General features: G+C 34.4%; 1 protein-coding gene across 1 annotated transcript in view; it reads left to right on the top strand.

Annotated features, from left to right (window-relative positions):
• LOC129219436 (RNA-binding protein 26-like) overlaps positions 1-23,744 on the top strand; it is a 200,673-nt gene that overhangs the window by 84,864 nt on the left and 92,065 nt on the right. The window contains exons 7-8 of the mRNA XM_054853832.1: positions 10,869-10,976; positions 22,952-23,062. Coding sequence (XP_054709807.1) covers positions 10,869-10,976; positions 22,952-23,062 — 219 coding nt within the window. The remainder of the gene's footprint in view (positions 1-10,868; positions 10,977-22,951; positions 23,063-23,744) is intronic.

Genomic DNA, 23,744 nt, shown 5'->3' with positions numbered 1-23,744 from the left:
TTCCGAAGGAGTAAATTTCCACTTCGGAAAAATTGAACAAAAAAAAAAAGAATTTTTTCAAATTTTCAGGGTTTTAATTGAAATTTTCAGAAACAAATGATTAGAAAATTTTTCTACTTAAATTCTCAATTCTCCTCCCCCCTCCGTTTTATGTTAAAATACTGTCTAACCTTAATGCAAGTTTTTGTATGATAATATAATTTGCACATAGATAAAAAAAGTTTGATAATACTTTTGCAAAAAAGCTTAAACCAATAACCTCAGTGAAGAATTTATTTTCCTTCTTCAAGCAAATAAAATGTACAGGGTGCGGCAAAAAAAAAAAAAAAAAAAATCCCGGGCAAGCAATTTTAAATGAAACTTTATTAAAAATGAATAAATTAACAAAACACAAAAATAATATGAGTAGACCTTTAGCAATAAATAAATTTATATGGTTTCAAACTAGCAGCCTTTTGTAGTACTACAGAGATGCAACTGTTTTTTGAATTTTTCATTCAAGGGCCACAAGTCAATCCTATTCTCTATAAAGCAATTGGTTTAGAGAGTTCAAACTTACGTGTAGTTAAGGGTAGACCTTCGACTCCTAAATAGACGATACAGTGTAATAAATGGGATTGAGGTCTAGCGAGTAGAGCGTCCACTCAAAAGATAATATCATGGGGGGGGGGGAAATCTTTTTGCCCATATGAATCGGCGTGGAGTTCAAGGAAAATATCCAGTTTACATTGCTGAAGTGCCCTTAGGCCCGCAGAAGTACAATAACTTCTAAAATGTCCTTCTGGTTCACTTTTTTATTCATTTTACTGCCCTCATCCACAAAAAAACTATTTTTTTTTTCGCTTGTGCTGATTCCATCACAGACCAAGCCTAATTTCGGATTTTGGCGATATTTAACATTTTTTAAGGTGCTTGGCTACAGACCAGGCCATAGGGGATATGAGCTGGTTGAATACTATATCTTTCAACGTGGCCTTGCGGTCCGTCTCAAACGTTTTTGGCATCTTTGGAGTCATACAAATGCCTGAACTTTTTGGAACTCGTAAAACTTCTGTTTGAGCTGTTTTTTCCCTTAGTCGCACTTATCGGTCACAAATTCCCATCTTACGAACGACTGCTCTCTTGGAAACCCGAGAATTTCATTTAACTCACTTTTGGATGACCTGACGATTAACTCAAATGTTCATTGTTCAATTTGTCAACTTTCCTGACATCGAGGATCATTTCCAAGCCACTCAAAGCAACATACTGTTTCAAATACTGTTTGCCGAGGCACAACAAGCAAACGAACTGTTGTTCAACTACTTGGTTAAACAACTTAAAATAGCAGGTATTTTATTTAAAATTGTGAGAAAACCGAAAAACAACACATAAACTAGGAAATATATTGTAAATTATTTTCTAATAAAGTGAGAGACAAAAATAAATTAGGCGCTTATTAAAATGAAATTACCTTTCTTCCATTCGATGATACAATTTTCGTCCGATATCTTTTTTTTTTTTGCCGCACTCTGTATACTGCCGTGCTAAGCAAAAAAGTGGAACTTGAAGTTGGGCTCAAGCTGAGATATTGTGTTTTAAAGTTTGGCTCTTCCATATATTTGATTCAGATTTCTTTCTTTTTTCTTTTTTTAAGTTCTTGATCAAATGACCCTAAAACATTTTATTAATTATGTAAAATACAAAACAGGAAACAACTTGGTTCTAATAATTCAGTTTTGTTCAAAAGTGCTGGTATAGCTACTTCTACTACCGTGCTTAGCACGGCCATATGAATAAACTGAAACTCCAGTTTAAGTTTTGGTTCAGCTTAAGAAAAACCAATTTAGTTTTGATTTGGACTTAGACTGGGTTGGAAAAAATCAAAAGTCAATAGCTTTTATTTTCAGACAGTAATATTGTATTATTTTTCTTTCAAACAAAAAAATATGTTTGAAAGTCAAAAATTTCAATTAATATTTCAAATTTCAAAGGCAATCTAAAATATAAAATATAATTTTTATGATTGATCACACATTACCCAATATTAATGGTTGAATGACGACTGGACTTATTTCTGGTGTTTGACCATGAAAGCTCTCAGTTATAAAACAAAAAGGTTTTTCTTTCTGATTAATCGTACCTTTATGTGTATTTCTGTCAAGCAGAAAAAGAAGATGCGTGGATAGCATATATTTTTTAATGCTCAACCCTTTATATGTTCCAAGAAACACAGAGCTATTAAGAAACCCTAATTTTATTCATAAAGAAATCAAAATTTCCATTTTTTCCAAATTTTCCCGAAAAAACCGGTAAAAAAACCGTTTTTTTTCCCACCACTTCAAAATTTCCGGAAATTTTACATTTCTAGTTTTGATAAAGTTTCGAAAGAGCCCTCCCCCCCTCCCCCTTCGCCCCAAACGTTACTTTTAGCTGTGACTTTAGAAGATAGCCTAAATTAGTGTCCTTTCCTCCTTAAATAAAGTTTTCAATTTGAAGTTAATAATTTTTGATGGTTTAACGTATTAAATATGGTATATATAATGGTAATATGGTAAATAATAATGTATGGTATATATAATGTATTAGATTGTATTCAATATTATTAAATATATGATATAGACCGCCCTGGGTGGCAGAAACTAGCTCTGCACTTCAGTCAATACCTGTTTCTTAAATATATTGATTAATTTGCCTACTCTTTCTTTAATTATTTCTTTCTTTTACAGTACATTATTAAATTTACTTTTTTTTAAATCAATTTTATTAGTTCCAACCCAATATTATATAATTAATTCTGACAGTACAATATTTGAAAATCATGTCTAACAGTTGATAGCTTAAAAAATTTCAGTAATACCCATTGTGTCATTCACATGTCCATTTTGTCATTCACATGCATCCAAAAAAAAAAACAAAAAAACAATAAAATACAAACAATTAAGCTCTGCTGATATTTTATTTTAATTATGCAAACTATAAAGTACTTTCCTGATTTTTTTCAGATTTTTTTTTGTTAAATTATTTTTTTGAAATCTACATATTGGAAAGTTTCCTGTATTTGTAGAATCACCCATATATATTACAAATTAAATAGATTCAAATGAATATTTCTTGTGCTATAATAGAATTAACAGTTAACAAAGTAAATTTAAAAGCCAAACTAAATCTCAGTCCAGAAATCCTCTTCTAGATTGTTACAATAAAACTCCTTCATAAAAACCCAAAAAATCACTTGGTATTTTAACACTTTCTTAATGTCTATAATTTTCTTGTGATTTATGGCAAATTTTACAGAACATGCCTCCTTTACTGACAATGATACTTTTTACTACTTTTATGGTACTTTTTCTTGACAAAGCAAACATTACTTTGCGTAAACTCCCAATAAATTTCTATACTTACACTTCACCAGTTGTCAAATTTTCCTAAGTAAAGCTGTAGTAATAAGATGCCTGAAATTAGGTTTTTTTCTTTTCTTGTTTTTCTATACGAGTATTTTGATATGACAATTTTCTTATAATGCTCTAGCCACCAACTTTCAAAATCAAGAATCATATTTAGTCATCTGTTATTACAAGAATCATGTTTACAGTCATCTGTTATTACAAGAATCATATAAGAGTGATCTTAATGATGTGGTTCATGATTGTATCAGTCTGGTATATTATTGAGTGTATATACAGTACAGGTTCAAGTTTACCTTGAGCACAAGTCATCTCTAGGACATAGCATATTTTCGAACTATATGGAAACTTCAATGCTTAATATTTTCTATAATTATTTGAAAGACATGACTTTTTTAAAGCTGAAAGGGTCTCCACATCAGTTGAAATGGAAAAATAATAATTTCAATATGGCGAAAGTAGAAATGCCAGATTTTCGGACTGAACAATTCATATGCATTTCTATATTTCTTTTTAACAGTTTTTCCTATTCAGGTTGTTGAAAATAACATCTAATATAAACAAATTTGTAAACTTTTGTCATTTCGTATTAACCACGTTCAACTGTATTAAAAAAAGAAATGTTGTCGGATCTCCTAATATTTGAGCACGCGTATTTGAAGGGATAAGTGTGCTAATCTAGTTGGCATCTTTCATTAGTGTAATGAAATAGGTTGACTCTCCAAAAGAACCTTGCTCAGCTCTTTTAACTTTTTAGCTCCCTAAATTGTCTTTTGCCTTGATTAACACCAGTAATTTTACCTTTCCTGTTTCTAAGATTTTCTATTGACCTTAGGAAAGAGCATGTTTTAACTGTTTAAAAAAAGTGCCAAAACAACTGGTTTTTCAAAGGTAATGTATCTGTGCTTTAAACTAATAGCTTCAATTCAGGCAAGATTGTCACATACCAGGCCTGTCATTTCAAAAATTTCTGGGGGAGGGACAAAGGATTTGTAATCAATACATTTTAAACGGAAAAAAACAACAAAATGCATAAAAAAATGCATAACTACATGTTTATAAAATCCAGGGGGGGGGGGGGTCAATTGACCTCTCTGATCACCCCAATGATGGGCGTACCACGGAAGAGTTTGTTTGATTTTTTTAAATGTTTTGACTAAATTTTAGGCTAGCTGTGTGAATATTCCTATGATTCTGTGTTATGTGTAATATCCACCAATATCTGTGTAATTTTGTAGTTTGCAAGAAATCTATAAATTACATTACATTCAAAGTTGAAAACTAATGTGTCAGCAGGGTTGTTAATTTTTCCTGCAAAAAGGTATAGTGAATAAAAAAGAACATGCCAAAAATGGATTAAAATGGCAAATATGGAAAAAAATTGCAAAAAAAAAAAAAAAAAAAAAGAAAAATAGAAATCAAGTTGCATTGAATTCTGTTAATTAAAGAATGGAAATGATATAAATCAGTGATTCTCAATTTTTTCACTTCTGAGGACCACATGGTACCCTTCTAAATCCCAAGTGGACCATGACGATCGACATATTATTTTCACAACAATTATACTGTCAACTCTCGATAACTTGAAGCTTTATAACTCGAACATTCCTTTATCTTGAAGTTTTCATTTGGTCCCAAAATAATTTGGTGTTTTCAATACCAAGTTGTCTCTGTATCTCAATTGCACTTCTTTAAGATGAAGTTTTTTTACGAGAATTTCATTTCCATTTTATGCACAAAAATGCAGCCAAAATAAGAAAACGTTATTCCCCCCCTCTTTTAACACATTGCTTTGCTTATCAGCTTGTATGAGGGGCAGGGTTGGCTTTCTGCCGGCAGAAACTAGTTTTTGCCGTGCCAGTGGCAAACTGGTCATGTACAGTAAAAACCAGCAGAAACTTGCAAAAACTTAAAAGCATCTTTAATAACTTTAACTGAAGTTAACTTTTAAAGTAATTACTAAATGATATTCGTTTAAATAAACTAAAATATTAAACTTCATTTCATCATTGTAAAAAAATAAAATCCTATGCTAGTGCCCTTGATTTAGTTTAGAGAGAGAGCTTTTCAGATGCTTGTAATATTTGGATTAATCTAACAAAGGACGAAAATCATACGGGTTCTTAGGAAAGAGGATTCATCTAAATTGTTTGTGATTGAAATTATCATATACTTCAGGAAGAAAGTGTCAGAATTTTACTTGCCAATATTAACCTAGATTTTGCATGTACCTAATGTCACAACTTTGCAAAAAAAAATGACTCCATTTCTCGAAACTTATTTTTCCAGTCAAATTTCTTTCGCTTTCCCAGTTACTGCATGGTTGACCGGTTAAAGAAAAATACGATAGATGAAAGTTTCACAAATATTGCTAGTTTCTTGATGCATTGCCTGCTAGCTCTTCTGTTGCAAGAATATTCTAAAGTTCCTCATTTGTACATATTAAATGAAAAAACTATTTAGATTTCTGGTACCACCTTTTCGAAGGGGCAACTGCAGGGTTCAAACAATGTAACATTTGTTGGAATGTAACGACTGATTGTGCTTTGGTTAACAATTATTTTTCCATGTATTTTCTATTTTGTGTCAATGATTAATTTTTTGCCATTTCGTGAGTTTTTGCCAGTTTCTGCCGCAAAGGTGGCAGAAAGTGGTTTTTACCATGCCGGTTTTAACCACCTCGGCAAAAACTTGCCAACCCTGATGAATGGGATAATTTATTAACAGTAGTGCTCCTTAATGGACACAGTGTTACAAGATTACGAGGAGTATGAAAAGAATCAGCTGGGAGGTTAGCACAGCAAACTGAGACCTTGTTTCAGAATTTTGATCAAAAAAGCCTTTAGTTCTTTTCTTCAGACTCCAAATTGGGTAAAAATTTGTTTAAGATAACCAAAAACAAAAATATGGCTCTGTTGGGTACCCTGTCTACTATTAAAACTTTAAATGACATAATATTAAACAGTTGACATAGGATATCAACTGGTGGTTAGTAATATAATATGGTAATGCTACTTTATTTAAGTGCTATTCAGGAGTTTTCTGAGTGAAACCTTTTATCATAACACATTTTAAAACCATCGAGTCCGATAGTTGACCTAGGTGTCAACTGTTGAAGTTACAATGCATCAACTACTGGATCGTTCCCTTTTGAATTTTTTAGATGCTTCCAACAATGGGAAGTTTTGGAGAGCATTCACTACAGGCTGTAGAAGCATATGTGTAAGATGCATTGTTGCATAAAACACTATATAAAACGACTGCTAAAATTTAACATTCCAAGGATCAGTATGAAGTACATAGTAAAAAGAAAATACTTAATTGACAGGTCTCAATCAGAGCATCCCTGAGGTCAAGTTTAATATTTTGTAGCTGTAATAGAAATGAGCAGTTGGTTGTTAAAGATATGTCATTCTTAGAACTGTGACAGAACTCAAAATTAGAATTAGTTTGATGCACCTGGTCCTACAGCTGAGCTTTCTAATGTAAGCAGTTAGGATGGGGATTTGGGGATTTGTTATCTCTATGGCCCACTCCTGGTCATATTGAGGAGTCTACCAATTATATTACTGATGATTGCAATTTGCCACCTAATGAAATATCCCTACTTTGTATCCAGGGCCATAAAAGTTACAAGGGCTAGCTCAATCCTTTGATCTTTCCCTTCCACCGCCGAAAGGACAGCGAGAGTAGAAAACTCGTTTTTGACGTCATCGGGTACACTCCGCGGGACTAGGGGCCTTACGCGGGACAATCCAGTGTGTGTGTGCCCAAAGAACTGCTGTATGCCTTAGCTAAAATACAATTTAAAAATTTGTTCTCTGTACAAGGGTTGTTAAAGAAGCAGTTGAAGGGGCCCAGGCCAATCCCAGACAAGGTTAAAAATCACTTATTATGAATAAGGATATGAATATTGTTTTCAAGGTTTGATTTTAATTTGGAAATGTCTCATAACATTTGTCTAGGGTTTCTTCAGAAATATGCTCCTGCGCTAGATCAGTTGCAGGTCATTTTTCCTCCACGTTATGCTAAAGTAGACATTAAAGGTCACATTTTTTAGAATCGAAAATATTTGTGTGTAATTATATTTGAAAGTATTGAAAATGCCTTCACGTGCTGATGGCCTAGTACTGAAAAAGTTCTGGAAACTTAAGCTTTCCTTCAAAATTTTCAAAGAGCTCAAAACACATCAAAAAATTGAGAATACAACCTTCTTTTCTGTTTTTAAATGCTTTTTTTTTATGGAATACTAAATTTGAAGCTGCTTCAATAAATAATTGGAGGAAGAATTTTAAAAAGTTAAGATAAAGAGCTAGGCAAATTTCATAAAATGTGGTGTACGAAGTTATTTTTTAATGCAGGATTTGGTTCAACCCTGTCACATTGCAAGTTAATGATATTTAATAAGTTTATTAACGGCACTGTGAGACCGTAATAAGTTTCCTTCAACCGTAAAATTACAATATCTAGATGTAATGCATGAAATTTCTTTGTAAATATTATTCAATAGATTTAACTAAACAATTTCTTGAACACTGTATCCCCATGCTTAAAATAATTAATAATTCGCATGTAAAATGAGCACTGTATCGTGATTATTATTAGTGTTTTTGTGATTGTACAAAAGCTTGGCCAGTTACCGTATTACCCCACATTATCCGGCATGCCGCAAAATTTGGGGGTTACCAGATTTTCAATAACACTTGCCTGGTCCTTTCCGGCATGCCGGAAAAATCGAGGTTAGGAAAAAAAAAATAATATAAAAAATATATGATCAGCTTAAAAATGAATATGAATTCTTTTCATATCTTATTGATATTAACAAACAGTTTAATTTTGTGAAAATATTTACTAACAATGCCATTTGTTATTTTAACAAGAAAAATATTGTTTGATAACAAATAATTTTATAAAAATTAAATTGAAACTATGTAAGCAAACATTTAAGCAGTAAGAGTCCGCCCCTAAACCAGTGCTAAATAATTTACCATAGCTCTTCAATAAATAAAAATTAAACTTACCTCTCTGAAAGGAACCTAAAATATTTTTATGTAAAAAAAAATATGAATAAATCGCAGTAACGATGATTGTTTCTGAACTGATTACTTTATTGGCATGTAATCAAATCCATTAGTTATGTCCTATCATAAATAGCACGCACATGTTATATGAAATGCACATTTATTTTGAAAAAAGGTTACTTTCGCGATTTATTTATTTTTTTACTTACAGTGGTTTGACTTTTGATTGGACCGGAACGGGAAAATTTACTTTTGTTTTAATGCGAAATAAACCCTGAATTATCCAGCATGCCGGACAATTCGAATTTCTCGGCGGGCGCGTCAACCTCGCTTTTTTCCGGCATGCCGAATAATGCGGGGTAGTACGGTAATTGTTCTTCTGTATTGGAAGACTAATTTCCCGACCTATATAAAAAAGCTGTTGAACTTTTTTCTCGCGTAAGAACATTTGGAAGAATCCGATATTTGAACGAAAAACTTTCTGATTACAAAAGGTACGCCGACATTTTTTTTTTAAATGGACTTTATCACAGAAGAAAAATTTTTGTAGAATATTCCGAAAGATTTCAATTAATTACTATAACGTAATGTTTTGTAGAATTCAGACATGAAGAAATTTTTCAGTCTACAAATAAGTTAGCTTTATAAATTTGGCGATAATCATTGAAACTTTAAACTTGGTTTACGTTGCTAAATTTCAATACGTTATTTATAAATTGAAGTGAATAAAATGTTGATTAATAATTTCAGTAAACACCCATTAATCTGGGAAAACCATTTAAATGTACATACGGTATAAATGAAGAACGCGTTAGTACAATAATGTATTTTTGTAAGGCTGTATTTTTATTTTTTTAATTTTCTTTAATGCAGCTTTATATTTCATTCTCTTGAATTCAAAATACAACTTTTACTGTGTTCAAGTATTTTACTTATGTACATTGATTGAATTTAAAGGTTGTTTTGTTTAAGTCGTTTTAAACAATCTAGATGACCTGGATCCTATATTAGTCCAGGTTAATGAGGTTCTACTTCAGTTTTCAAAAACAACGTTTGTTAAGATTCTTGCTCAGAGTTATAGTTACTTCGTAAAAAATAATTTTCTCTAAAACATATCGGCAGTATTTAGATTCAAATGGTATCGCGAAATTCAAATATGTTTTAATTATTCCTTATATCAATCTTATCTCTTTCATTTTATTTGAGACAAAATTGAAATAACAATGTTATTAATATTATTTAAAGCCTAAACTAACAAAATTATGTACACACGAGAGGAAACTTGACAAGCACAGTAAATTATTTTCATTTCTTTATAAGCTCAATTTTATTGTGCGAAATTTCCGCTTTCTACCCCTTTAAATCAGGAATATTGGCTAAAGAATATCCAAAACTACACAAGAGAAACTAAAAATTTGTATTGTAGATTTTAATCAGGTTTACTGTTTTTCGTATCGCTTATTAACTTGTCGATGGGACTCAAAGCATTTACCCTTGTATTTCATTCCTTTTTGAAGCTTAACCCTCAAGAAATAACATAAAAACGGGAAAAGAGTGAGGAATTACGCACGCACGCACAACACAAATGTCCCAGATCGAGTGTACCTAGTGACGTCACTGGCACTTTCCCCCTCCGTTCCTACTTTCGAGGCGCTAAGACCTAGCCCTTCCTCTTCTATGGCTCTGCTTTGTATCAATGGGCTTGCTACAGATGACAATAGTTAAAGTGAAGTGGAAAATGTGTTAGCAACTTGTACTCCAGTTTACTACATCAATAGATGATCCAATTCCTTGATGACCAAGTCTTTTGAGACTTTAATATCAAATATAATTAGCAGTGCTGCATTACCTGTAGTACCGAGAAATAAATCTAAGTCTTGTGTGTTTTCTTCTACATCTAAGAAAGTTGGGCATACAAATTACGAGAGCCAAGGTAAGTCCCTAGTCAGTTTGGTCACTGGGCCCCCTCCATCCCTAAAACTTGCAAAATTTATACTACTCTTGTTCCGTGCTGGGCCTCTTCAAGGGATGGGCCCCTAGTTTTGGACTAGGCTGACATGGCCTCTCATCGGCTCTGGAAAAGAAGATATATTCACTCAATTTTGTATGGATTACAGATGACCCATTTACAGAGGAAGTCATTAAAATAGGTCAGTTACCCTCCTCTATAAATAGCCTATACATTGGACAGATGTTATTTTTGAACTTAATGATATGTTTTCAAGGCATCTTTTCAAGAACACATGAAGTGAAGGAGGATTCATAACAATATTATATTGTGACTTTTTCATAAATCATAATATAAATTTTGTATGTTTTATGTGATTGAAAATTTCAATCATGTTTTGGTGCATTAACTATAAATAATGAGAGGCGTTCCTGTTTTATTAGTTTTCTCTTTAGTCTATGGACTGAGAGAAAACATCTTTAAAAAAGCTAATTTTCCCCATTCATTTTTTAGAAAAAGGTTTCTGTATGAGAGGGAATAGTTGTCTCTATGATCATGGCTCTGACCCTCTGATTGTTAATGTTGATTCAGGATTGGGGTTAAAAGTTCCTACCTCACAAGGTACTATTCTTTATGTTGAACCTTATTTGTATTTTCTGAAATTAATGTTCAGCTTAGCTAAAAATCTTCTAATGAAATGATTATTAATATAGCATTTTAAACATTTATTTATCAGTATGTGCTCATAAAAAGTCTGTCCAAAATATTATGCATGGATAGATAATAAGGTTTCACTGACTGTATTTATGCAAAAATTGCAGCAGTGCATCTCGATTAAGAAATAAATACCTTTGTGCTACAAAGTAAAATTTGGATAAACAACATTAAATGCACAAATTTGCAAAAAATTGCATGCCTGTTTCATAGTTTCAAGGAACCTTTTTGCCAATACAAAAAAGTGAGCTTCTAGATGTAAAGTCATTGAACAAAAGCATTCCAGATGACCTTAGTATCTGGATTATTTAGGCTGCAGACGTTTATTCATAAAGCAATAATCTATTGTTCAAATATAGTTACAAAAGCTGTATTATTGATTATGAATATCCCTGTTATAATTCACTAGGCTTTTTTTTCTTTCTAGGATTACATTTCACTCTATGTTTATTTTCTTTATTAACTTCTACCATATGTTTAAACATTTCAAGCAATGTTTTGCTTTACTACATTCTTCATTAGGATTTTCATAAACACTTGGCTAAAAAATGTGATCCCAGTAAACTTTTACTGAATTTTTGTTTTAAGATCTCAAATATCTGTATCAGCAATTTACTTTCTTTAAATGTATGTGTGCATTGAAATATGACTTTTATAATTTATATAATTTTACTTTTAAATCTTTATGTAAACATTGATAATAATTTCATTTTTAGGGTAATTTTTGGTCTTTTGACCCAAAGATGAAGCTTCCACTGCTGATGAGTTCTGGCTTCATCTACTTAATTTATTTTGTTATGCAATCTAGTGTGCTTACTATTTTATTTGTGTTAATATTTTCTGTATTTGCACTTCAAATAATTCAACTATAATATTTACCTGGCTCATTTGTTTTGCTGCTTTGCCCATCTTTGACTTTTCTTAATTTTCCTCTATATATTATTTCAATATACAGGGTGTTCTGTTTTAAACTGCAAGACCTTTATTTTCACAACCGTTAGTCCTAGGTGTATACTTCCAATTGCAAAAATGTTCAAAATCAGATGCAGGGTTAAGATATTGAAAGTTTGAAGTAAAAATAAAAATAAGTCAAAAAATACAAAACTTTTTACATTACCCCAGATCCCCTTATATTTAAAGAGATAATCTCCATTAAAAAATAATTCCAACAAAAAAAGTTTGAAATTAGTACGACCAATATTCACCAAGATATGAAACCCAGTGTTTTGTGACTTAGACCACTTTTCACTCGCTGTCAATAACACATTTTGGGGAAAATATAGCAGCTAACAAGTGTTTAAAATGATATGTGTACATAGAGCATAGTTTCTCAAATTGTTCGAGGTTTTGTAGTGTTTTTGCGTATCATGGCATAACATTTCATTGATTTTTGAATGGCAATGAAAAATATAAATACATTGTTTTTCTTACTTTGACAACCTGTCATTCTTCTGAAAGGGTGATAAGTTCCAATCTCATCTTCTGTATGGTCCCTTAAAACTTTGAAATGGAATATCTCCTTGAGTTTTGATTGCACAACTGTCAAGTTTTTTGTGTCAGTAGTAGTTTTCAATAGAGATTATTACTCTAAATACATTAGTTAGCGGACCTGAGGCTGGTATAAAAAGTTAAATTTTGTATTTTTTGACTCATTTTTATTTTCACTTCAAACTTTCAATACCTAAATTCTGCATCTGATTTTGAACATTTTTCAATTGGAAGTATGCATCTAGGACTAATGGTTGCAAAAATAAAGGTCTTGCAGGTTAAAACGTAACACCCTGTATATATATATATATATACACACACACTCATGTTTGAGAAAATTGCAACAACATGAAGAACTCATTGGAAAGAAATAAAAATTTTTGCACATATTACTCATAGTGCTACAAATAAACGATCAAAATTACAGATCAATGAAATAAAAATAACTGGCCTAAATTAATATCGAACGCAGCCACCCTGCACAGCTATTCGAGCATGTACACAATTTGACATCGAATCATAGAGGTGCTGAATGTCATGATTAGGAGTAGCATTCCATATGGCTTCAATCTGAAACCAAAGTTCATCCATGCCAACTGCCGGAGGAGACACATGGGCGAGTCTCTGAACAACGCAATTCCGAGACATGCTTGACTGGCGTCATATCCGGAGAACGGCCAGGCCAAGGAAATAAGGTAACCTGTCGTGCAACGAAGAACACTTGTACATTATGTGCAACATGTGGATGTGCGTTGTCCTGCTGAAACACTGCACCAGGTATGCTCTAAAGAAAGGGTAGCACTTCCGGCGTCAGAGTCCCCAAAGTAGCAGTCGCTATTGAGGTTACCCATAATTTGGACTAGATGGGACTGCCCTTGATATTCAAAAGCGCTCTAGACCATGATGCCTGGCGTTATGGCGGTATGACGTCAAATTACACACTCGGGGGAGGTAACGTTCCTATGTGTAACGTCTGACGGGTACACGTTCATTGTTATATTGCAGATTAAACCCCGACTCATCCGAGAAGATGACCTGTTGTTAGTTCACGCACAATTTGGTGCGTTTGTTGGCCCATTGAAGCCGGAAATGACAATGGTTGAGAGAGAGGTCTGCCCTGGCGCAGCAGACCTCAAAAAACCGTGGCTGCAGCAAATGTGGCACCTGTAGCCATACTCCAACGTTGTGTTAGTGTACGAGAAGATGCTATACGATCCATCACAGCTAGGCACTGCTAGGAAAGGTGTCTGTAATCTCGTGGCATCGTTCAGTTGGGTGGGCTGGCGCGAGTCTTTCGACTAATTTCATCGTCCTTTTACCATCTTTTACAAATATGCATCACAGTTCAGGCATTACGTTAAGTGCGGGCATTGATTTTTCTATACGTAAGTTTACCCTCACGCATGCAGATCGTGCGGCTCATTCGAACTCCGTTACTCATTTATATGACGCTCTGCGTTTTGGACGAGGTATACTGAGTACTAGAGAAACATCAACCATCGGCAGATAATCATACAATGATTCCAAAAAACCTTTACAGCCCTTTTTATAGAGTTTACGCCGCACATCAGAAGACATAACTTGGTCCACGTGTGCGCAATGTCTCAGTAACTCTTATCATTTCCATATCTTATCCTGTTATACATTTCCTGTGAATTTCAGTTCATTTGCAAAATTCCTTCTTGGTGTTGCAATTTTCAAACATGAGTGTATATAATATGCAGGTTTTTTCTTCATGAAAACACAAACATGTAGGTACTGTCCAGCTCCAAGAAGTTGAGCTATATCTTGAGTAAGTATGTTTTTTTCAAGGGAGAACAATCAGTAAGAAGAGGAATTGTTAGGTGCCGAGTTGGGCTACCATTGCAACTCCTTTATTTGGAAGAAAATCCTGTACCCCTTGCTATTTCTTACCTGAAATATATATTTTTCGCGAAATGGGCAATAACACTGCCAACTAAATCCGCTTAAGTTCTTAAGCCATTTTTCCTCACCTCTATTTAAACAAATGGAATTGTTTCATCGTTCGGGCAGCAGAGCTCAACTTGTCAGAAGTGGACAGTATTCACATTTGCTGCATTAGTCAAGCTACTCTAAAGGCTCTAAATGAGATAGTACTGTTGAGTCTGAAAAATCTGAGGTAGTTTGGGTTGATGCCTCCTCGGGTTTCAGAAATTTAGGGCTATTCGAAAACTTTTTACACTTAAAATTTTATTCTATCAGGATGAGGAAAAAAAAAACAAATTTTCATTTTATAGTACAAAGTAAAAGAAATATTGCATTCACGGAACAGTCACCCTTAAATTAGTTTTGATTGATTTTTGTGATAAGCATATCTTTTATTTCTCAACGGTGTTTTTAAGTGACAATGCTATAATATGTGAATAACTCATTGAATTTCACGGCATAATTTTAGATTTTTTTTAGCCGCTTTTGGCAAAAAAAAAAAAAAAAAAAAACGAATATCATTATTAGTTTTTCGAGAAATTGCTGTTGAAAAATTCAGATTTTAAAACCACCACAACCAAGCACGAATGCGATGCTTTCGACTTGGGTCAGCTAGTTGCACGGTCATATTATGTGTATGTACAAATGTGTGAGCAACAAAAAAATCTATTTTAGCTGTCTCTGAGTCATTTTAGTTTTGTTTTGTCTCACATGTATGAATGCATTGTGTATATATCTCACCTAACTTAAAAAGTTAATAGTAGATGGTTGAAATTTTATTTTTCAGAATGATTCAACGTTTAGTAGTGCACCTTCTGAATTGGTTGCTTTCCCTGCTGTTATCTTCAAAAAAAAAAAAAATATCTTTATTCGGTTGTTGTGACAAGTTTCCCCCCCCCCCCATTTTCAGTATATTGTCATGCTAACAGACAAAACATTGCACCAGCAAATGAAAGCAATTTTTCAGCACAATGCGTGAAGTGTCTACATAGGTAGAAGACAAGACCACTAGTTTTCAAGCAAATAGAACAAAAGCATAAGAGATGTTTACAAAAGACTGGTAGAAACTGATCTTCGGGGCTCAAACTAAAGATATATAAATGTTCAGTATTTGGTGGAAAGATATTACTAGTGGCTATTTGACACTGTATTACTGGTGACTGCTTTATGACAATGCCATTAGTCATGAATAATTCATTGAATTTCATAAGTAAAGCATAATTTTATTGATTTTTTAAACCACTTTTGTAGAAAAATAAATACAGTAAAACTTACTTATAATAAGTGCGAAGGGACGACGAAATTTGCTCGTTATAACCGAGTGCTCATAAAAAATGTGGTTGTGAAATAAATCTTCAAAATTCATGCACGCTTGCTACATGCTTTTCTTTATACAATGGAAAAGAAGTTGATTAATTGCATTAAACTGTTTTATTTTATTTTATTTTTTTGTGTTTTTGTTTTCAAGGAAAACTCATGGCCTTAAAAACGTCTTCATTTCTATCCTTGGCTTCAAAAAGGTTTGAATTTCTTATGCCTCACAGAAGCCATTAAGTGCGTTGAAGATAAACTTCAATTTCTTCAGATTAATTTGTCATTTTGGTCTTTGTTTTCATTATTTTTTAAAATCTACATTAGCTTGAATTTGAGCTACAATATCCTTGAAGTGATAACATTGTGGTCAACTTTTATATAATTTTCAAATGCTTCTCTACTTAACAAATCAAAAACAAGGGCCATCATGACCTTTTCTCAGGATTTATGAGTCATCACTAACTTACAATTGACTTTGGAATGCTAAAGAATTTTTCCAAGAAAGAATAAGCTCTACTGGAAGTCAATAGAAATTTTTAATCACAAAAATATTGCTCGCTTTAAGGAGGGTTTGCTCGTTAAAAGCGAGTTATGCTCCCATAGACTTAACATTGGACCAACCAAATCTTTCTGATTTCCTCTCTAAATCAGGGCTTGTTATCAACGAGTTTGACTGCAACTGTTACTGTTTTTCGAAAAATTATGTTAAAATAATCTGATTGTAAAATTACTACCTTTAAGCATGAATGCTTCATGCGGGTCAGCTAGTTGTATGTGTAATGTATTGGTACAAATGTGTGAGCTAATTAAAAAATCTATTTTGACTATCTCCGAGTCATTTAAGTTGCGTTTTGTCTCACATCCGTATGAATGCATTGCATATGTATTATGTATCTCACTTAGCTCAAAAAAAGTTAGTCATAGATGGTTGAAATTTTATTTTGAACTATGCAAAGTCTAGTAGTGCACTTTCTTAATTGGTGGCACTTCCTGCAGGTATGTTTAAAAAAGATCCGTTATGTAGTTGTGGCAAATCAATGTAAATTTTGAATCATTTTGGCAAATTTTTTAAAATCATTTTTATTATATTGTGACATAAGCTGACAAAACATTGCACCAACAAATGATAACAATTTATTTGCACAATGTCTACATAGGTAGAAGACAAGACCACTCGTTCTCAAGCAAATAGAACAAAAGCATAAGAGATATTTACAGGAATTTAGGAGCTACCGATCTTCGGGACTCAAACTAAAGATATATATAAACATTCAGTATTTGGTTGATAAATATGACTGGCAGCTACTTGATACTGTATTACTGGTGGTTACTTTGTGACAGTGACATAACTTTATAAGTAATTCATTGAATTTCATAAGTAACCCAAGTAGCATCAACTCATCGGATTTTGCTCGGTCGATCATGGACTCCTCCTAAACTCATCGCGTAACACACGCTGATATCATTGCGATCAGAATCCGAGAACCGGTTTTCGATGAGCTGTTTTTCACCGAAAAACGAAATCGTAACGATCAAATTTTCCGATTAGAATTTGTCGGTCAAAATTTAATCGGAAAAAGATATCGTAACAATCACACACACACAAATTTTCCGATGAAAATTTTCCGAGCGCAATTTCATCGAAAAACCTAATCGTAACAATCAAATTTTTCGATGAAAATTTGCTGAGCTGATCTGCATTTCATCGGAAAAAGAGAACTTAACGATAAAATTTTCCGATGAAAATTTTCCGAGCTACATTTCATCAAAAAAAGAGATCGTAATGATCAAATTTTCCGATGAAAATTTGCTGAGTTACATTTCATCGGAAAAAAAGTAGGTTGTTTAAATTTTCTGATAAAAATTTTCCCAATCTAAAATTTTTGGAAATCTCCAACTGTTAAAATAGGATAAGTTTTATTATTCGAATATCCGACTATTGATCAAACGTAAGGCTATACGGATCAACATTCAGGGTTGAGAATCGAAGGAAAAATGACTGGGACTTTGACTCCGAATCCGACTCCTGGATTTTGGAAGGGTTTACTCCTACTTCCTGCAACTTCAACTCCACGATTCCAACTCCAGTTACCTCACTGGAATTGCAAACAAAATGAGGTTCCGACTCTTGAATAATTTCTCTCTATCTCCAAAACAATTCCACTCCGTTCAATTTGACTCCCAAAATTACCAACTCCGACTTGGTTTGCAGGCAAGATGATCGACTCCGACTCTTCACTAGCTGGCGCCACAAGCATATTCACTGAATAAAATTCTCACTTTCCGTTCAGAAATCTGTCATGGCCTTGGCCCCCGATAGATGGCGCCACAAATGATTTTCCATTTAACACATTATTTTCCTCCTTGGGAAGAATATAGCTTGTCTAGTAGTTAGCATATGAAGCTCGTGTTCCAGAGGCTTGGGGTTCGATTCCCGGCCTAAGCAACTTAGGTTAAAGTCTTGAATCACGTTCATCAAAAGTAAGAAATTGGAAGTTATTAAAGAAAGAAAAAAGATATTAATTAATTGTCAAAAATGATGTCAACCGAAAATACCCCACCTGAAAGTTTTCAAGATGGCGGAATGGTCACTTGATCATCCAAGATGGCGAACTCCCTTCCCACTGTTAAATTGTTTTCTCCTGCTTGTCCCTATATCGTGGCTGTTACTACTTCCCATCGTATTTTCATCCTAAATTCATCGCCTCGGAACAGCACTGCTCGTATATTACTCCAAATCTCATTGATATAGGGAGCAAAATTCATCGGATCTCGATGATCGGATTCTACTATTGCCGATGAGACATATTGGGCAATTTCCGATGAAAACTCATCGGAATCCGATCATTGGCCGATCAAAGTTTGATCGGATTTCGATGAATGGCCGATGATCGGCCGATGAGTGGATGCTACTTGGGAAAGTATCATTTCAAAGATTTTCTTAACCGCTGTTGGTGAAAAATAAACAAGTACCTGTTTTTCGAAAAATTATTGTTAAAAAATTAAATTTTAAAATTACTACTATCAAACTTAAATGCTTCACACGGGTCATCTTGTTGTATGCATTATGTAACGTACAAATGTGTGAACAACCAAAAATGCTATTTTGACTAACTCTGAGTCATTTTAGTCACGTTTTGTCTCATCGAGCTCAAAAACAGTTAGTCATAGGTGGTTGAAACTTTATTTTTTAAAAATGGGCAATGTCTAATAGTGCTCCTTCTTAAATGGTTGCCCTCCCTGCAGGCATGTTCGAAAAAGGACCTTGATATAGTTTTTGTCGCAAATCAAAATGTAAATTTTGAATCGTTTTCGATAAAAGGTTTTTTTTTTTCATGATTTTCCTCATGTCACAAGGCTGCATTACATTAGTCATCACTAAATTCCTCTTTAGTAATCATTTAATGGTTTCATGTGGCTTGACGAGGTTGACAATACAGACTTTTCGATACTTTTTCATAACATTGTATGCAATAAAAGGAATTTTATGATAGCAAAAGACTTCGTTTTTCAGATTTCAACAGAAATTGTTTTTAGCTTTTAAAAATATATGCTATTTAACAAACACTAGGAAGTAATGTGAAGCTGAAATCAACTTTTTTCCCCATTGAGCTTAATAATGTATTGGTTTCATAATTCAAAGAAACTTGAAATTATTTGTTGCTTTTATCTTTGGAGATGCAACATCTAAATTTAAAAAAAAAAAGAAAATGCGTGTGGTGTAAAATTTTAGTGACATTCCTTAAAGTAACTGAAATAACTGCATTCTTACTAATAAGGACAAAAAATCAAATTTTTGGGTCCCTCAAATCACCCATTGTTTGGGAATACAATGATGTGATTTGCACTTTGGAAAGTCTTGAGGTCATTCTTGAGTGTCGAAGTTAGTGAATAGCTGATCACCTTTCTAAGAAAGGTTTTAACACTGTTTTACTTGTCCCATTGAATGTGATGAATCCACTTGCAGGACTTGGCTTTATAATGAGAAAACTGTTACATCTTGTGTGATTGTGAAGTGCTTTCTGCCTGTTGGTTTGAACACTTTGCTCAACATATAATCAAACCTTGCATAATTCATTACATTTCCATTAGTTTGCTGAATTTTACGGTAGTTTCTTGTCTGTTTTAGAGACTTTTGTTTGGGAAAAAGTACAATACATATACAGGGTATGGCAAATATTTGAGAATAAATGTCCACAGGAGAGGAGAACAAACAAATTGAGTTACAAGAACATTTATTACTTATTAGAGTTTTCATTCAGGTGGTCAGATACATAAAGGACGACATCATTCAATAAACCCACCATCAGCAGCAATAACAGCTTCTATATGCTGTCGAAATCGACTGCAGGCAGTAGTGAGATAAGTCTTAGAAAGTTTTGCCATTGCATGCTCAATAGCAGCTCTGAGAGCTGCAATAGTGTTGTGGGAATGACTATTAGAGTCCCTCTCAATTACGTCCCGCACATAGTGGTTCATTGAATTGAGATCTGGGGTGCTGCTGGGGGGGGGGGGGCAAATGTTAGGTGGTGACAAAATCATGAAAATTTTTACCTTTCAATCTTGGGTTGTTCTGGCTGTATGGGATGGTGTGAAGTCTTGTTGGAAAACATACGGCCTCCTACCAGCTACAGTAGTGATCCAGTGCTTGACAACTATGTAACACCTCGGTCTAAGCAACAGCATTAACTCTATCACCTTAACAACAAAATTGTGGAAGCATCACATCTTCTTCACTAGTTAGTACCCCAAGAACCATCACTGATGCTGAAAATTTGGTATGCATAACCATTAGGACCTCATCAGGGCTTTTACATAGCCAACAATCATTTTTGTGGTTCATCTTTTGCTCCTGAACAAAATTCTTCTCATGTGAGGAAAACCAGAGCAGTCCTGCCGCCTCAAAATGTTTGAGCTTAATCAGAAGGTTCTTGGCTCTAGTCAAGAGATTAACCTTGGTCCTGTCCGACATGAATTGTCCCCTTCGCATCACGTATGATTTGTTCCGGAGGTCCTCATGAACAACACGTTGGATCATCAACCTGCTGCTCATTAGCCAGTGCCCTCATTGATTTCCATGTGTCCTCATCTATGAGAGCTTGGACAAGGCTGACGAATTCTGGTGTCCTGACAGTAAGAATGCTGACAATGCCGTTTCCTTTGCAAAACTGCAACCACATCCCCCTTTGCAGCTCCCAATGATCTCGGAACTTTTAAACATATGATCGGGCAACCTTCAAGAATGCAGTAATTTCTGAATCGGTGTGTCCTGCACCCAAAGAGACAATAACGGTAGGCCTCTTAATTTCGTGAGTAAGAATAGGGTCTGCCATGTCTATCGGGACCAAATAATCTACGTTACTATAACACACGGGAAAATCTGGCTCCTACATTGTGTGACCTCAAGCTGCCTACACCCTGTATATGTTTATTGCATTGCTTGCTTCTGTTGAGCTCCATTTTTTTCACATTGTATTCATTCATGTACTATGTTATATGTATCTTTCCTTTTAATTATAGTTTAGTAAAGTATGTAAGAAAATTTATTAATTTTATATGAATGTTTTAGAAGTTAAAAAATCTTCAACACCCATTAAGTTGCAAAAAGCAATTGTATACTCCTGTTTGTGAAAATTGGAACACCATAAAGGAAGCATCATAGTTGAATGAAATTTAATACACAGTTGAGTGGTAATGGTACGAATATGTGATTACATTTTCAAACCAAACAAACAATAAAAAGAGATAAAAATTAGTATTTTGTGTGGCCACCACGCATCGCAATAAGAGCTGCTACACAAGTCGGCATGGAGTGGAACAAAGTTTGAATATCTGCCTGCGGAAGAATATTCCATATTTTTTGTATCCGCAGCCAAAGTTTGTCTGTCGAAGGAACAGGACGAGGATCACAAGTGAGACACCGCCCAACGAAATCCCACACATGGTCAATCGGTGACATATCCGGGGAAGATGCAGGCCAAAGGAAGAAGCTGTACCTGCAGCGAATCAAGGAAGGATTTGAAAGTTCTGGCGACATGTAGAGGGGTATTATCCTGCTGGAATACAGCCCCTGGTAATCCTTGCAGGAAAGGAATAGCTTGGGGCTGTAAAACTTTGTTTATGTATCAGGTACTGTTCAAATTGCCCAAAATTCATAGCAATTGTGATCGTCCATGATATGCTATGGCATCCCAGGCCATAAATCCTGGTGTTCATCCACTGTGGCGTTCAATAATGCACTCCGGAATGTGCCGTTCACCAGCATAGCACCCGACACGATGCGGCCATCATGGTGCCACAAATGAAGCTGGATTCGTGAGATAAGACGACCTAGCACGCCAGCTCCTATGCACATTGGCCCATTGTAGCCACAGGCGGCGATGGTTTTGGGTGATAGGAATCCTGTATAAAGGAATCCTTCCGCGCAGCCCACGCTGCAGCAGACGTCTCCGAATTGATGAACACCTGTAGCTGTTGACCACTGTGCTGCCAATTGTCTAGAAGAAGCTGTGCGGTCCGTCAGCGCCATACGCGCACCAGGTGTCTGTCATCGCAAGCTGACGTCGCATTTTGGGGTCCACTCCCGGATTTCCGAGCTGTCCAACCCTCATCCGTCCACGGATTCCAAACACACATGATTGTGCTGCTGTTACGCTGCACACGAGCGGCTACTACACTGTAAGACAATCCAGCTTAACGAAGGCCAACAATTCTGCCCCTTTCAAACTCCAAAATTTGCTCAAATTTTGCTTTCTTTCGTCGAAGAAGCATAGTAAAGATTCAAGCTGTCTACAACTAAACTCTTACTCTAGCATATAACCACCGATAATCATACACGCCTCGCTACAGCCGTCTATTTATATTTGGTTCGATCCGCCGTTCAGAGGGCACTGCTCAGCATGCGCTACCGGTCTGCAATTCTAATCATTTGCATATCATGCCCTACTTTACATTTCCTGCAATTTTCAGCTTACTCGTGTAAGTCTTTCATGGTGTTGCAATTTTCACAAAAGGAGTGTATTTGTATCCTCTTTAAAAATGAGTTTCCAAATCAACATCATTACTCACTTTATATGCTTAGAATGTTGATTGATCAAGTTTTTTTTTAAGTTTGGAACATTTTTCTTTTGCAGCTTCCTCTAATACTGGATTTAATATGAATTTTTCATTGAAGCCACCACTGCCATCTCGTCCTCCACCTCCATTACCCCCATTGCCAAATTCACCACCTCCTCCTCTTTCAGGTAAGTTCATCTTTTCCTAGAATTCTGAATTTCTGCTTTAACCCCTTCCCTCTGACTTCCGTGAAAATGACAGGCTGGGGTTTCAATCTCCATTTCTTGAGCCCGTGATATTGGCGTGATGGGGTGTGCAATAGTAACGCGACAAAACGATGAAAACTAGTTCATTTCTTTTGCCCCGGAAAACATTTTATTTTTCTTTTTATACACCAGATGGCAGCACCTGTCAATTTTAAATGTAAATCCAGTGATGCAGGAAGGAAATTCGGTACTACTGTCCAGATTGTGACATTGAACTCTGTATCTCATGCTTTGAAATTTACGGCCCAAGAATAAATTACTAATCTTTACTTATGTTACAGAAAACTTTAATAAAATTATCGTTTAATGTTTTAAAGACGTATTTCTTACATTTTCACTGCTTGCTTCGGCTTGCGTGTTGGCTTTTCATAAAGTTTTAAAGTTTTTCAAATTTCAATCTCAAAAATATCGAAAATGAAAAATTGAGTGCACATGTTGTTTGTACACTTATTTTTATATAATTTTCTTAAATAAGAAAAATAGACACTTTATGAACGTTTCTTGAAAATTATTCGATCATTAAGGGATTAAAGACAGAAAAGGCTTTTGCTAAGGAGGAATTCACTAGTTCTTTTATACTTAATATTTTTGATAGATAATCTAT

This window comes from Uloborus diversus, chromosome 3 (assembly GCF_026930045.1).
Source record: "Uloborus diversus isolate 005 chromosome 3, Udiv.v.3.1, whole genome shotgun sequence".
Taxonomy (NCBI): domain Eukaryota; kingdom Metazoa; phylum Arthropoda; class Arachnida; order Araneae; family Uloboridae; genus Uloborus; species Uloborus diversus.
Note: the sequence above shows the minus strand (reverse complement) of the source record. Positions and strands in the feature narration are given on the sequence as shown.